The sequence below is a fragment of the Lampris incognitus genome, chromosome 3 (assembly GCF_029633865.1).
Source record: "Lampris incognitus isolate fLamInc1 chromosome 3, fLamInc1.hap2, whole genome shotgun sequence".
Lineage (NCBI taxonomy): Eukaryota > Metazoa > Chordata > Actinopteri > Lampriformes > Lampridae > Lampris > Lampris incognitus.
In genome coordinates this window covers 94,960,514-94,976,455 of record NC_079213.1, presented here as the reverse complement: position 1 = coordinate 94,976,455, position 15,942 = coordinate 94,960,514, and the positions used below count along the sequence as shown (strand labels likewise).

General features: G+C 45.0%; 1 protein-coding gene across 1 annotated transcript in view; it reads left to right on the top strand.

The window, feature by feature from the left end:
* The window catches only part of ncanb (neurocan b), a 180,721-nt gene that overhangs the window by 64,541 nt on the left and 100,238 nt on the right, over nt 1–15,942 (top strand). Inside the window, exons 11-12 of the mRNA XM_056276867.1 lie at nt 5,493–6,158; nt 6,273–6,773. Coding sequence (XP_056132842.1) covers nt 5,493–6,158; nt 6,273–6,773 — 1,167 coding nt within the window. The remainder of the gene's footprint in view (nt 1–5,492; nt 6,159–6,272; nt 6,774–15,942) is intronic.

Genomic DNA, 15,942 nt, shown 5'->3' with positions numbered 1-15,942 from the left:
TATTTTCGATCTAATTGTTCTCCAACTCTCTTTATCATTCTGAAACCATAACACAACAAACCTAAAAAGAGGCAAAAATTGTCTGATGTTACTATTTTTAAGTTACATAACATAGTGTAGGAATTTGGTGTAAACAGCATCACTAATCTTGAAACCTATTTTTATTATACTATGATGGAGTAGAGTTCACCGGATGAATGTTTAGCTGACAATTCTGCTACATTTGAATCTATGCCATAATAACCTGGGCTGCAAAAATTGCAAGAGAAAGACATTAGCTAGTAATAACAAAGTTGTTGATTAAAGGAGCCGTTCAAGATTAGTAAGAAAATGCCTATGACTGGAGCATTTTGACAGTTTGATGAAACAGTGTAGACTTGGAGCACTTACACTGAATGGTTCAATTTTTTTGTTGTAGCTAATGATGTCAAAGATCACAAGGTGGTGGCAACTTTCCCTAGTGTAGTAGGAGCTAAGATATTTATTTGGCTTACTAAGGGACCTTCTCCAACCAAACAAGCCCGGCGAATATTCCTACAAGGATATCGTGGAAAAGTTGGATGGAAATTTTTGTCCAAAGCCTTCAGTGATTGTAGAGCGGTTCAGGTTTCACAAAAGAAATCAAGAAGAAGGTGGATCCATTGCTCAATATGTGGCAGTACTGAGGAGACTGACTGAACATTGTCAGTTTAATGCATCATTAAATGACACTCTGCGTGACATACTTGTGTTTGGGTTAAGGAGTGAGGCAATACAGAAGTGCCTGCTCACAAAAGAGAACCTCACATTTAAGGATGCTGTAGACATTGCGGTATCAATGAAGCTAGCTGCCAAGGAAGCACTGCAGCTCGGGGCTGCATCAAGGGTGCAAAGTGTAGCAGCCATACTTGACAGACAGAGAGGTAGCAACAAGAAATGTTACCGTTGTGGAAAACAGGATCGCCACCCATCAGAGTGCTGGGCTAAGGAGCTCATGATGCTGCCTCTGTGACAAGAAGGGGCACATTGAGCAGGCTTGCATAGTTAAAAGAGAGGAATCAACAAAAGATACTTTCAAGGACAAGGAAAGGTTAGGAAAAAGAAAAACAGATGAATGGTGCTCTCAAAGAAGAAACTACACATTGTTAAGCAGGGACAGATGAGCAGCAGCAAAACTGACTCAGAAGAGGAGTTATCAATCAAGGTATTAACTGAAAAAGAAGGCACGGCAGCCTATAGTGTCACCCCGCTGTTGGAAGGATATCCAATCAAGATGGAAATTGATACTGGAGCAGCTGTATCGCTAATGTCTGGTAGACTGTTCAAGAGAAAGCTGAGCCACATTCCACTGGCTCAGGCAAAGCTCATTTTAAAAACATACAGACAAGACCATCCCCATGGCTGGGAAGGCAGAGGTGCAAGTAGAACTGAATGGACAAAAATCCAAGCTTCGTATCTACATGGTCAAAGGAGACCATCCAGTGTTGATGGGCAGACCATGGGTGGGGATAATGTGTCTGGACTGGAGCAAAGTGAATGCAGTGTTAGCTGATAAATCAGGGTTATCAGCAGTGTTAAAGCGACGTGCAGCTGTGTTCAAGGACGAGCTGGGGCGCATGAAAGGAATCACAGTTAAGCTGCAGATCAAACCTGATTCCAAGCCATACTTTATGAATGCCAGAAATGCCCCCTATGCACTAAAGCCAAAAGTTGATGCTGACTCACAAATTGGTGAAGATAGGGGTCATTGAGCTAATACCACACAATGACTGGGTCACCCCTGTGGTTCCTGAAGTAAAGAGAGGTAGATCAGTTTGCCTGTGTGGTGACTTCGAGGTAACTATAAAACCTGTGCTGACGATTGAACAATATCCTCTTCCCGTGATTGAGGACCAGATTGCTGGGTTGACTGGTAAGAAATTCAGTAAAATCAATCTTAACCAGGCCTACCTCCAGATGCACATCGAGAAAGAGTCATAAGTGCCTTATCATCATCACCCACAGGGGTTTCTATAGATACCACTGTCTACCATTTGGTATCACCTCAGCATCGGCAGTGTTCCAGAGAGCCATAGATCAGGTCCTGAGTGGTCTCTCTAGTGTGCAGTGCTATCAAGATAATATCTTGGTAACAGGGAATGACGATGAAGAACATTTGCTGAACCTGGATAAGGCTGTTGGGCAGGGTTATGGGCATCCAAGGCTCATCGATGCAAGAGGGCAGTGAAGGCTGACAAAAGGTCTACTTGGATTAGTGTAAGAAGGTCGTCTGGTCCGATGAGTCCCGTTTTTTTTTAGATCACCTGGATGGCCGTGTATGTGTGCGCCGTTTATCAAGGGAAGTGATGACAGCACTGTGGGAAGACGACAAGTCGTTGGAGTGAGTGTGATACACTGGGCAATGTTCTGCTGGGAAACCCTGGGTCCAGCCATTCATGTGGATGTCAGTTTGACATGTACCACCTACCTAAACATTGTTGCAGACCAGGTACACTCCTTCATGGCAATGGTTTTCCCTCATGGCTGTGGCCTGTTTCAGCAGGATAATGTGCCCTGCCACACAGCACACATTGTTCGGGAATGGTTTTAAGAACATGAAGTGTTGAAGGTGTTGCCCTGACCTCCAAACTCTCCAGATCTCAATCTGATTGAGCATCTGTGGAGTATGCTGGACTAACAAGTCTGCTCCACCTTGCAAGTTACAGGACTTGAAGGATCTGCTGCTAATGCTTCACCGGTCTTATATAGTCCATGCCTTGGCAGGTCGGCACTGTTTTGGTGGCACACAGACGGCCAACAGCATATTAGGCAGGTGGTCATAATGTTTTGGCTCATCATTGTAAATACTCCCAGCTAGCCTACCTGAAATCCGACGCCCCTCCCAAGGTATTAATGTTTCACGCTGGCTGAAAATCTAAGCTTAGTCTGCATACATTATTCACAGCCGTATCCAATTAATGCAGAGGTTGGGCTGTGCCGCTGTTCGTTCTCCCCTCCATCTACGTCTCTGCCAATTAGGCCCTCGCTTGCTGAAGGTAGGTGGTAATTATCACCCAGGATGAGCAGAGCTGGAGGGGGATGAGTGAAGGGACAGAAGGGGGAAGACAGGAGAAGGAGGGGAAGAGAAATGAGGAGGGGGTACTTTTTCTCTCTAACGCTGTCTTAATGCAAAGCTGTTCAACTGATGTCGCTCCCCTTAAATTGGCATCAGTGGACTGAATTAACTGTCTTATTGAACGCCGTGGGCCATCCCTCCGATCTCCAGTAATTGATGCTGCCATGTTGTCTGTGTGATTGAGGGGGAGAGGAAGCATGAGATGAAAACATGATTGGAAAGGTAAAAAAAAAAGAAGAAAAGGCAAAAAGAAAAAAGCGAAAGTATTTAGAATATCAATGGGCTTTGCATTTCAGTCCCTGACACCTGATCTTCCATTAAAGAAATACATGTGTACTTAATGCACTCTCCTCAACCCTAGAAAATACATTTTTGCAGCAGATCGCAATGGGGCCTGTTTGCTGCCACTCATTGTGGATGATCATGACTTGATTCATGTGGCAATGCCATATTTTCTCCTCAGTCATTTTTTATTAGATGCTATATCTGCAGATGTGCTGAGAAGTTGTACACTGTGAACCAGAGAATCCCCCTCTCTATCACTTTATCTGTCGTCTGTGTGTGTGTGTGTGTGTGTGTGTGTGTGTGTGTGTGTGTGTGTGTGTGTGTGTGTGTGTGTGTGTGTGTGTGTGTGTGTGTGTGTGTGTGTGGTTTCTCTCATATTCATCCTGTGCACCCATATCCCTCTCATACTGTTAGCCCCCACTCTCCATATTTAATATCATGTTTGCCTGACCCAAGGGATGCTTTCAGTCCATTTACTCCAGTAAACGGAAGTCAACACAGCAGAGGTGCTCTCATTGGAAACACACAATGAAGCCATTTAATTGATTTCACCCTATTTCCCCATCTGAATATAGTTTATTATGTTTGTGTTGTTGCAGAATTCCATTGTTGAGTTGCCTCCTTTTCTTAGCCTCTGCTTGGCAGAAGCCAACTGTAAATAGATTTTGCTGAGCAAAACTAGGGCTGTGCTCAAAATAGTAGTATAAAGTCATCGAAACCTGTGTCTAATTCCCTCATTTCATGTAGTATATCAGCCATTACATAGATGATCAAACCAGATTAATGCTTTTAATTATTCCCACTTTCATCAGTGTGTGTAGTAAAAGTGGTTAATTAGCTATTCAGATTATTAATAGGACAATTATCCTAGACTACGCAGCCCTGATGGAAATGAACCTCAGGCTAATGAACCTCACCTAGATGTAAGGCAACAGCGGACATTCTGAATAATTTACATACATTTTAATATTTCATGAGTGAACATAGTTGTGTATGTTTTCCCCCCCGTGGTAATTTGTTGTGTTGTGTTGTGTAGCATACCACCCCCTGCCGCGCTGCTCGACTTTTCTGACATCTGAACTAAGCTGAGCACAAGCTAGCCGAGCTGAGCAACGGTGATGGTAGAAACACTGGAGAGGGCTCTCTGCAACTGCACTGCTGCCCTAAAATAAATAAATAAATAAATAAATAAAAAGAAAAGAGCCGTGAGTCACACACACAGACAAGCATGAATTATTGAGGATGCAGACAGTGTCTAGTTTAAAAGTGGTAAGCAGATGAAGTACAGTGGTCACCATCTAAATAAACATGTCTAGATTGAGCTGATCGTGGATGCAACACCGAAGGTAATTTGCCTTCGTTGTTGCATGTGGTCCTGTATTTTTCCACTTGGCCAGTCTCTCCGCAGGCAGACATAACAGCAGGAGGTTATTTTGGGTAAGAGAATCCATGGGGATAAGAAAAGAGGGACAGAGAAAAGAAGTGTGAAATTGTTTTGAACATATCCCTCTATCCTTTATGCTCCTGTGTGTGTGTGTGTGTGTGTGTGTGTGTGTGTGTGTGTGTGTGTGTGTGTGTGTGTGTGTGTGTGTGTGTGTGTGTATTGTGTCAGAGGCTGAAAGTGGGTGGCTTTCTCATCTACAGGCTTCAGCGGCTTAAGCAGCCGCACTGTTCAGCTCCACTGATGATGAGAGTACTCAAATATGTCTAAGTTTAGTAGGAATTATAGAGAATTGCAGCCTTCATCAAAGACAAGCCTACAGCTTACCAATGAAAATCATGTCATCTTGGGAAATTTTGAAATACTCCCAATTGCATTTCATGTTTTGGTTTATGTATGCATATTTATGCAAATCTTCAATAAACTACACAAAAGTACATCTGGGTGTATGTCAAGCACACTTGACTATTAGGGAGCGGGAAAAAGATTGCAAATACAAATATTAATACATTGGAAGCAGGAATGAATGACCCTGTAAGAGATTCAGGAGCAGCATTGCAGCCACGCATGAGTTTTTAATTGCCAAATCCACATGCATTTAATTATATCCATTGCCTCTTCCCCTACGGAATAACATTAATTAGTCTATTTTCTTTTTCTTTTGCCATGCAGGATTTATGGCACAAGGTCCCGATGGGAGAACAGCATCCACTGAACCTGTCAACATATCCAGTCCCCAGGGTCCCAGACAGAAAATGGCCTCAGCCCCAGTTCCAGGCAGCCAGCTCCAGTGGGCCATCAAGTCCATGCATGTCCCCAAACTCGCCCCCCCCGGAAACATGGCCTACATGGGTAAAAGTTCCACTAGGGCACCTATGGAGGCTAAAGCAGGACCCATGGAGATGATGACCCTGCCAACTTCTCTCAAACAGGACAATCCCGAGAACTACTCTGGTGAGGGAAAGGACCAGGATGAGGAAAGGGGTAACCCTCCAGCCACCAAAACTGTTTCAGGGGAGGACAAGGAGATGGATGGGAGTGGGGAGGGAGGGAACTTCCCTGGCAGATTTGGTTTGAACGCTGTCACCAATACACTCGACAGTGGCAGCATCGGTCTGAATGCTAAAACGGAGTCTTCAACCACCCAAGGCCAGAGTGAGTCTGTGACTGTAGCTGAACACACTACGCTTTCCCAGTGGCAGCTAGTAGAGCAGCCCACAACGGAGCCTCATGACCCCCAGGGGACAGGGACCGCAGAAGAGGCCAGGGGGGAAATCCTCTTTATTCGCCGTCCAACTGAGAATCTCTCCTCTTTCCCCCTAAATAGAAGAGATGGCGGTTCCAATTCACCATTTTCCCCTGTTTTCAGGAAGCAAGGCAACAACCAGGCCCGGGGCCCAGCTAGAACTTCTCACCAAGATGAGGTCACCACACCTGAGAGTGCTGAGGTAGTTACTTCCACACGGGGCACCACACTGGAGCCCCTGACCGCAGTCTCTGACACAGCCACTGTAGAGCCTGTGACAACCAGAGACTCACAGAAAACAGATCCTGCCCCCACCACAACCACAACAGAAGAATCAGTGGACAGTGTTTCCACCAAGGTCCCCCCTATTTCCATTGCGTGGGTTCAGGCAGAGACAGAGATGACGGCGAGTGTGCTTGACCCGCAGTCTCACCTCTCAGCCACGACGTCACCCAATGGGTCTCAAATGACCCCAGCCTCTTCCATTCAGCTGACGACCTTCATGTCTGACCCCAAGAGCGGCGCCACTGAAATGGAGTCCAGGTCAGCGGTGTCTGAGTCCTTCATGGTGGGAGGCCAGTGGACGCCTTTCAGATGGGGGACCTCCAAGCCCAAGGATGTCCAAGCCCCAGTGACCACAGACAACACTGACAAGACCCCCTTTGGCATCCTCGTACCCAACTGGAGCTTCAGGCTTAATCCATCAGGTACACATGCTCCTTATTGTCTCTGATACATTGACTTCACCGTCATCATTATCTTTGTGATTATGAGTGATTATCTAATCAGCGGCCATTTATCTAATTATGTATGCAGCTTAGTGAGAGCCCCATCCATCAGTGGCTGTCCTGAAGTGAGCTACAATAACATCATTATATTGTTACAGTGCGGCTGTAGGCCTCACTGCCGAGGCCACGAGCGCTACAATACTGCCTTAAATATTCAGACTCTCATGTCCTCTTTCCGTACTGTCTGTCTTGTGTTCTTTTGCTTTACATCTCTCCTTTTTCACTTACAGAGTACCCTCTCTCGCTGTCGGTCATATGTACACATCATGCATTCTTAATATAGACTTTTTTTTTTTGCTTTCCTCCTTTACCCTCTTCCCAGATTTGGAGAGAGACAGATTTAGACAGCGAGTTGGTGGATAGCAGTGAGACCAACTTGGTTTTAATTAGTGGGTCAGAAAGAGTTCAATTAAATACACTGGGGGGAGGCAGAAATCCTACTCCCCAACAAATCAATGTAGACACAACCTACAAGATGGGACTCGTAATTGACTTTAGTCTCTTCTCTCTCATTCTCTGGTTCCATTTGGGTTCACTCTTCTTCGCTCGCTACCTCTCTCTCTCACCTTCTCTCTCTCTTTCTGTCTCTTCCTCTTAAATCTCTGAACTTATTGTCTGTGTTCACAATAACAGCGGTGTGTATGCCCTTTGTCTCAGCTTGTTCACATCGATTTCCGCTGATGTGTGTAGTCTACCTGCTGCATCGCTTGTATGCATACTTTTATTTACTCAGTGGATTTTTGCACTAAGTAAATGAACAGTTTGTGATTTCGGCTACTTATCTCTTCCTTATCCCCGTTTGAAATCCAAACAACCAAGGTGTGCCTCTTACTGAGAAAGAGGCTTTGAAATATTTAGTGTGTATTTCAGTAACACCACTAGAGTAATACCACTTGCATATTTCTCAGCTGAATGTGTCTGGCATTCCTCAGGCTTGGAAGATGAAGAATTAATTTGGCTTGGTGCATTAACCTTCTTGTGGCAGAGTATATTTTTAACATTTGACATTGACAAGCTGTTTGTTATATGAGGGCAAATCTCTTGTATGTGCGACAGAACTAAAGAGATTGTTCAGGTTGTTGCTGGAGTGTGACATAATGGTATGAGTACCTAAAGTACACGATACACTGTGCACATTCCTCTACATTTGTAAAAGAGTACTGTTTATTTTTCCTAATAATGGCGTTAATACAATTTAAATCACCACTACAGTCAATATGGTGGCGCAGTGGTTAGCGCGGTCGCCTCACAGCAAGGAAAGGTCCTGGTTTTGAGCCCCCGGGGTAGTCTAACCTTGGGGCCGTCCCGGGTCGTCCTCTGTGTGGAGTTTGCATGTTCTCCCCGTGTCTGTGTGGATTTCCTGTGGATGCTCCGGGTTCCTCCCACAGTCCAAAGACATGTAGGTCAGGTGAATTGGCCGTACTATATTGGTCCTAGGTGTGAATGTGTATTGTGTGTTGGCCCTGGGATGGCTTGGCGGCCTGTCCAGGTTGTCTCCCCGCCTGCCACCCAATGACTGCTGGGATAGGCTCCAGCATCCCCGCAATCCTGAGAGCAGGATAAGCGGTTTGGATAATGGATGGATGGTGTTAATAATGGTGCGGCACTTTCAATATTGACATCTGTGGGAGAATTCTGTTTTTGTTGTTTGTTTGAGCAAAGGATCACCTACAGAAAAGAGCCCCTGGAGCCAGATGGGAGCCAGCATCTTAAGCAAACTCATTTTAGCAGTGATGCTGGCTGTCATGTAGGCTTTCCCCGTATTCATGCTGCCATCCTGCTGTCTGTGATTACTGCATGAGAAGCAGGAAAAAAAAAGTATTTAGTTGTGCCTAGACAGACCACTTAGCAAGTTTCAACAGCATGTGGATGTAAACGAATAGACCTGTACTGTCTGAGTGATCAAGTACATGAGACCTCTTTTCTCTATGACCTTTTGTAGTTGCCAGTGATAACCGAAGGAAAAGTACAAGAACGACGCCATGTGTTATCAGGTAGAGGGAGCGAAAGAGAGAGACTGAGAAGCAGGAAACGGCAGAAAGATGGAGAGAACTAGGAGAAGAAATAGAGGGTAGGGTGGATGAGGGGGAGGGGAGGTGATTGTGTCCTCCCCCTCAGTGTAGGCAGAAGTTCATAAAGCTCTTTAATCAATGATCAGAATGATCAGGAGCTACACTAATGCAGTCCCCCAAGCCTCCGGAGAGCAATGACTCCAATGATCCATCCAGCACAATGTCTCTATCTCTTTCTTTCTACTCTTTCATTACTTCTTTCCTCTGTGCTTTCTTTCTTTTCTATTTCTTTGTTGTTCCTATATTTTTGTACTTCTTTCTTCCCCTCATTTGTTTCTTGATATCAGGACTGTCTCAGCCTCCCGTGTTCTATGTGGTGATATATCAGACAGTGATAAGGTCAGACATTGGTGGGTGTGCCATACCCAATATTTCACTCCCCCATAGCTCTGCTTGACAAAGCTTCATATAAACTTAGATGGATGGGCATACACATGCATAAGTACACATGTGCAACAAAAACACACACACACAGAATATCACACATGTATAGGAATAAACCTGCACAATTTTTGCATGCATACACACACACACACACACACACACACACACACACACACACACACACACACACACACACACACACTTGCATAAACACGTACAGCAGAGCAACACACAAGTGAACACACAGAGAAGACATCTCAATCATTTACTGTGAACACTGTCATGCTGTTTACAGTAGGGAAGTCAGCACATTTTATTTGAATTTCTCTCTTAATCACTCTTATCCTCATTTTCATAACATATAATCCTGAAAGTTAAAAACTCAAGAGTTGTGATTCATGATTTAATGTACAGCTGTGATAGAAGGGCTGTTAGGTTGCGGAGCCTCAAAAGACGTCTTAAAATCCCCTCCACTTCTCTAGGCATCCAAAAAAATATCAGAGTAGTTTATAGCCTGCTTCACGCTCCACAAGGTAAACATGCATGGAAATTTACCGAGAGGATCCCAGCACTGGTATCTGGCGGTGTGAAGTGATGGAGCGTGTGTGTGTGTGTGTGCGTGTGCGTGTGTGGGGGGGGGTACAGTAATATACACTCTGTCCAACCTTCAAATTACCACTGTCAAACTGACACACTTTCTGAGGTAAGGCAAACAGGAAATGGGATGCCTCTGACTTATGGCCGTCTTGGCTAAAGCTTTGTCCCAGACCCAAGATGGATCTGATTTCCTGCACATTAATAACATACCAGCCAGCCTGCAGCCAGATTAGAGTTTTAAATTTAGAGTAGGACGAGATGCAAAATGCAATGGTGTGTGTGTGTGTGTGTGTGTGTGTGTGTGTGCGTGCGTGCGTGTGTGTGCGTGCGTGCGTGCGTGCGTGCGTGCGTGCGTGCGTGCGTGCGTGCGTGTGTGTGTGTGAGAGGGGTTGCAAGGGCACAGCGAGGGCAAAGACAGAGTTGAAGAATAAGACGGATGACAGAGGTGGTCTGCAGCGTAGTCGCTCGGTTCTGTCTGCTTGTTGTTGGAGACCTTGGCTCTGTTGTCTGGAGTAGTGAGAGGGCACCGAGTCTTGCAAGCTGCTTATAGAACGCTATTGATTTCCCTTCCTTTCTCCCTCTCTTTGTCTTTCTAATGTTCCTGCTGTCTTCTCCCCTTTTAACTCCCCCTCTTTTTCTGAGTTTGTTTTTTACTACTTCTGCAGTCATTATGTTACCCTCTGCTGTAACGTTATGACAGCCTCTTGCACCCCAGTGTGCTACAATACACGATGGTCAACGGGCCCTACTTCCACTGCTCGTACCCGATATTGCCCACAACCTCGGCAGGAATAAGATGGCCTTTTGCCACCATTTAAGGAGGAGTCACCTCCCTTAAATCCAGCCTTTGCCTCATCTCTAATTTTCCTACCACCTCGATCAATATCTTTCCCCCCAGTCTCTCTTCCTCTATTTTTTTTGTTCACGGTGTAATGCTGCCATTTTTCCATATCAAACGCTCCTGCTGAATCTAATCCTGTGCTACTGGCTGCTGCTTATTAAATGAATGGGATTTGTTAAAGCACAGCCTTGGGGGAACACTGTGCTCCGTTGTGGGGAGGGATAAAACGGCGTTACACACCGAGCTGTGCTGACTGAGCATGGGCTTTTTGTGTTCTGTTAACTAGGGGAATAACGAAGCTGCCAAAGTGTTGAAAATGAGCTTAAGTATGCTGCGCTAAGGAGCCGCACTGAGGTCTTTTTGTCTACCCTAACTGCGGGCTCGATAATGCACAATGGTATGCTTTAGCGTTTTGAATCCCACTGCGTCTTCATTATAACGTATAAGATGTTGTGGTCGAATATGTACTATTTGAAATTGTTCTCCAGTGAGTGATAAAGATGTTGTTTGTGAATAGGATAGTGATTGAATTTCTATTCAAAAGCATCTGTATTCAGCAAGGATACAGTAAAGGGCCCTCTTCATTCCTGTGTTAGCACAGCAGCTCTTTACATCCAGCCTCTCCATGGACCAAATCCAATGAAAGGTCACCATGTAGAGTATTATGAAAGGCAAATATTTGGCACCCTCCACTAGTGCTGTTCACAGTAGTTTGAGTGTTAAATAAGATCGAACAATCATTGACCAAATATGCAGCCAGGGATTTTTGTAAACCGGGCAAAAATCACAACCAAAATAAATGAGAAAAAAAATATTCCTTGACATCTGGTTATGGAAGTTGTTGAAGTATACAACATCTAGAGGTCAATGAAGCAAAAGTCTCATCAGCCTCTTCTCTGGGGTCGGGTCGCGGTGGCAGCAAGCTAAGTAGGGCACTCCAGACATCCCTCTCCCCAACAATGCCCTCCAGCTCCTCCTGGGGGATCCCAAGGCATTCCCAGGCCAGATTGGACATGTAGTCCCTCCAGCGAGTTCTGGGTTTACCCCGGGGTCTCCTCCCAGTTGGCCGTGCCCGGAAAACCTCCAAAGGAAGGCGCCCAAGAGGCCTCCTAATCAGATGCCTGATCAGATTCACCTTCACCCAGTGGAGCCACCACCCACGGGGATGAGCATTGAGGCAGGGTGCAATGCAGGCCGGGTGGCAGGCAAAGACGGGGACCGCGGCATGCTGACTTCTGGCATCGCAGACTGGTCCTTGGGATGTGGAATGTCACCTGTCTGGCAGGGAAGGAGCCTGAGCTGGTGCGGGAGGTGGAGCGTACCAACTAGATATAGTTGGGCTCACGTCAACATGGGCTCTGGTACCAAATTTCTGGAGAGCGGCTGGGCTCTGAAGCAAAGTTTTTTTTCTTTTTTTATAAGCCTGATGCACTGTCAGATCAGGGTTTAAAGAAAACATGAAATGAGACTTTTTTATCTTGTTTGCTCATTTCCCCAGTTATATTATGCAGCTGTTCAATAACCCTAACCCCTACTTATTTTACATCAAAGTCTAATCAACTTTGTGTCCTCATAAGTTTTTGTCATTTCATCACCAATCCAAGTGGGTGAGAGTCATTCCAGCCAATAATATCATGAAATGTTTTGTATGAACTATTCAAATCCTAATGGATCAAATCACACCCCTCCCTGTGTTTTGCCACCCCCCCCAACATCCTAATATCTGAATCCTGTTTCACATGGTCCTTGAAATTTTGCAGTGCAAATGAGAGAAAAAAAAATCTAAAATCCCACCTTAAAAAACATTTTTATGGTTTTGTAAAAATGCTTTATTGTCTTTGCTGCCACATCAAACGTCGTGATTATTCAGCTTCCAAGATTCCCATCAGGGACCACGTCACGTCTTCCTTTATATCGTTTGAACCAGAGCTCCCTTTATGGTAGATGAATTGCTGAATCCTTTGACAGTTATCGATAGATGATGTGGAATATTTTTGAAAAACAAGTTTTGTTTTTGTGAACAGTTGTAAGGTACAGTGGCATGCACTTTGAGATAAACTGTCCCGTTTCCTGCCGGAACAGGATCCGGGACCTTCCAGACTGGGACTGGCACCTATTTGATTGGATCCGGCGCCTTCTTTGTCACTGTCAAAATCTGTAAATAAATTTTGTTTACTATTTAGTGTTATCTGTTCTGTCACTCTTATTTCCCACTTAAGTTACTCATAAATGACTTGTTTGCCTATTTTGGATGGATTTTAAATCTGATGCAAAAAAGAAAAAAAAATGCAGGTCACTCAGTGTTGCCTGAATCGTGTGAGTTTTGTGGAGGTCATGTGAGCTAATGTTACTGTGATTTGAATTAGGATACCCTCAGCAACAAGTAGGAAACTGCTAAAATTTACAAAAAGAATCAAATTTAGCAGCACAGTTGCACAGTGGTTAGCGTGGTCACCTCACAGCAAGAAGGTCCTGGGTTCGAACCCCAGGGTAGTCCAGCCTTGGGGGGTCGTCCTCTGTGTGTAGTTTGCATGTTCTCGCCGTGTCTGCATGGGTTTCCTCCGGGTGCTCTGGTTTCCTCCCACAGTCCAAAGACATGTAGGTCAGGTGAATCGGTTGTACTAAATTGTCCCTAGGTGTGAATGTGTTGTGTGTGTGTGTGTGTGTGTGTGTGTGTGTGTGTGTGTGTGTGTGTGTGTGTGTGTGTGTGTGTGTGTGTGATGGACTGGCAGCCTGTCCAGGGTGTCTCCCTGCCTGCCGCCCAATGACTACTGGGATAGGCTCCAGCTTCCTGCGACCCCATATAGGATAAGCGGCTTGGATAACGGATGGATGGACAATCAAATTTGTTGAATTTCTTCAGACCAGTAGGTCAGTCAGACCCTGAGCAGGCCAAAGTTGTTTCGGCAGATCAACAGGGTGGCGATAATGGCACTGTCGATGGAAATGGAGCAGAGGAGGCTGACAGACAGAACACGTCACTTAGTTTGGTTTCTTAAGCCTGCTTGCTTTTAGTGGTTGTAAATAGAACGTTCAGCCCCAATCCCATTTTCGCCCCTTTGTAGCAGTCCACAGACAGAAGGGAAATGACAGGGAAGTGAGGGGACAGTCAGTGAGAGATAGAGAGAGCTAGTTGCAAACTGTAAACAGCTGTTTCTACCCCCCCCCCAATTTTGAGGGATTATTGTGAATGCTTCCATTAATACATGTAAATAAACAATGCTTTGTTTGAGATGACAGTTTTGTTGAGTTGTAACAGCTGGCTGTTGTCCGATGTGCTCCAGCTACTGTGGATTATTTGATGCATTCCGAGACTTTTCCTCTCCCCCTGACCCACCAGAACAGCCGCTGATGTTGTTGAGCTGTTCCCAGAACAGCTCCTGGAACAGTCTGTGTTCCAGGACCTCCTGGTCTGTAAATTAAGCAGTGCATAACAGTATAAACAATGTGGTAAAGCCATTAAAACAATCATTACTTAATTCTAAAAGTGTTGTGTGTTCCAGGACAAAGCATAAATGTTCAATCACAATTGTTTAATCTTTTCCACAACCTTGATCTATTGTTTTACGCCACCTTGCAATCAAGACCACCCAAGGCAAGACCAAGTCTTTAGGGGGGCGAGTCCGAGTCAATTCCAAGACAGAAGCTTATCGAGTCGGAGTCAAGTCCAAGTGTCACCCCGGGAGCAGGAACTGAGGACCCAAATGCAGACAGCAGGGATAGGCTGGGATAGAGCAGTGCTTTAATTAAGGAAATTAACTTACAAAAACTGGAGTGGCAGGTACAAACAGCAAGGAAGGCTCAAGGACAAGGTATGAAGCACCAGGCCAACCAGTGGGCATATAACTGCTGGGAGCCAGTCAGGGAAATGGGGAACTGGTGAGCAAGGCAGGGCAGGAACAGAAATGGCAAGCCCAGCGAGCCTTCAAAATAAAACAGGAAACCCAGACAACCATGAAACCAAGACTTTGATGTGGCGAGTCCAACTCAAGACTGATGGGGCCAAGACTCATAGAACAGTGCAAGTCCAATACCATGATTGTAACTGTAGTAATCTATCATCATACAGTACTAAAATTCAAAATTTCACTGCACTATAATAACTATTCAGCCCCCCCCCCTGCCAAAGATGAAATATTTCCAATGTTTCAGAGACATAAAGGAATAATTGAAAACATATTAGATTGCACTTCATTGATCTCCTCAGGGGACATTTGATATTTCGAAAATTAGAAAAAGAAAAAACATATTAATGTCTTTTACTCAACTATTCTTGAAAAGTTATCATTTCTCTGCTCTGTCCAAGACCGAGTCAAGTCCAAGTGATTATGATGTGAAGTCCATGAAGAGACCGAGACTTCAAAATGTGGATTAAAGACCTGAAGTGAGACCAAGTCTGTACTGAAGTACTACAACCCTACTGTGAGGTCTTGTAGGTTGAGGAGACCTCTTAGGATGTCTCTCCCCAACATCTAGCGTCACTTAGCATGGTTGAGAAATGGAAGTTGTAATTGGCATTTTTTTGCGGGTCTATCCACATAAAGCCCTAATTTGTTGGGCATTTGCTGCTGTGTACTTGAGAGAAGGGAGGGATAAGATCAGCGGAATTATTGAGGGATAAAAATGCAAAGTAAACAGATTGTGGCACACTGGCTGAAGACCATGCAATGTTCATGGAACATTCCGACTTCCCCCTTTTGTTTATTGTGGCCGTTTAAATTCGGATACCTCTGCAAACAAAATAAGAAAAGATCTCTGCTGAGCCTTACGGTGTATCACCTCATTAAATATACAAGTCATTCAACAAGAATGATATTTTTCTCTCCCTCATTTCCGATGAAAGCCCATCAGTAATTTTATATCGTCTGGTACAGACTTATGAGTCCCTGAGCGTGAGCAGAGTTTTATGAAGCTGCAAATGGAGGCTGGACAGAGACAGAGCCGGGCAGGCTGACAGACAGGGCACCGTCAGAGAGAATGTAATCCTCTCTGCTGAGGCATTGTGTGGCTGTACAGAATGGGAAACGCTAACCTGGAAGGGTTACATGGGCAAAGAATAGAAAGGGCCATTGAGATCAAATCAGATTATGCAGCAGGCTCCTACCTCTCCGCTGAGATACTGTTTCAGCACTCTATCTGTCTACATAGTCTGACCCCTTGGAGGACAAACGATGGAGACGAACTACACAGCCAG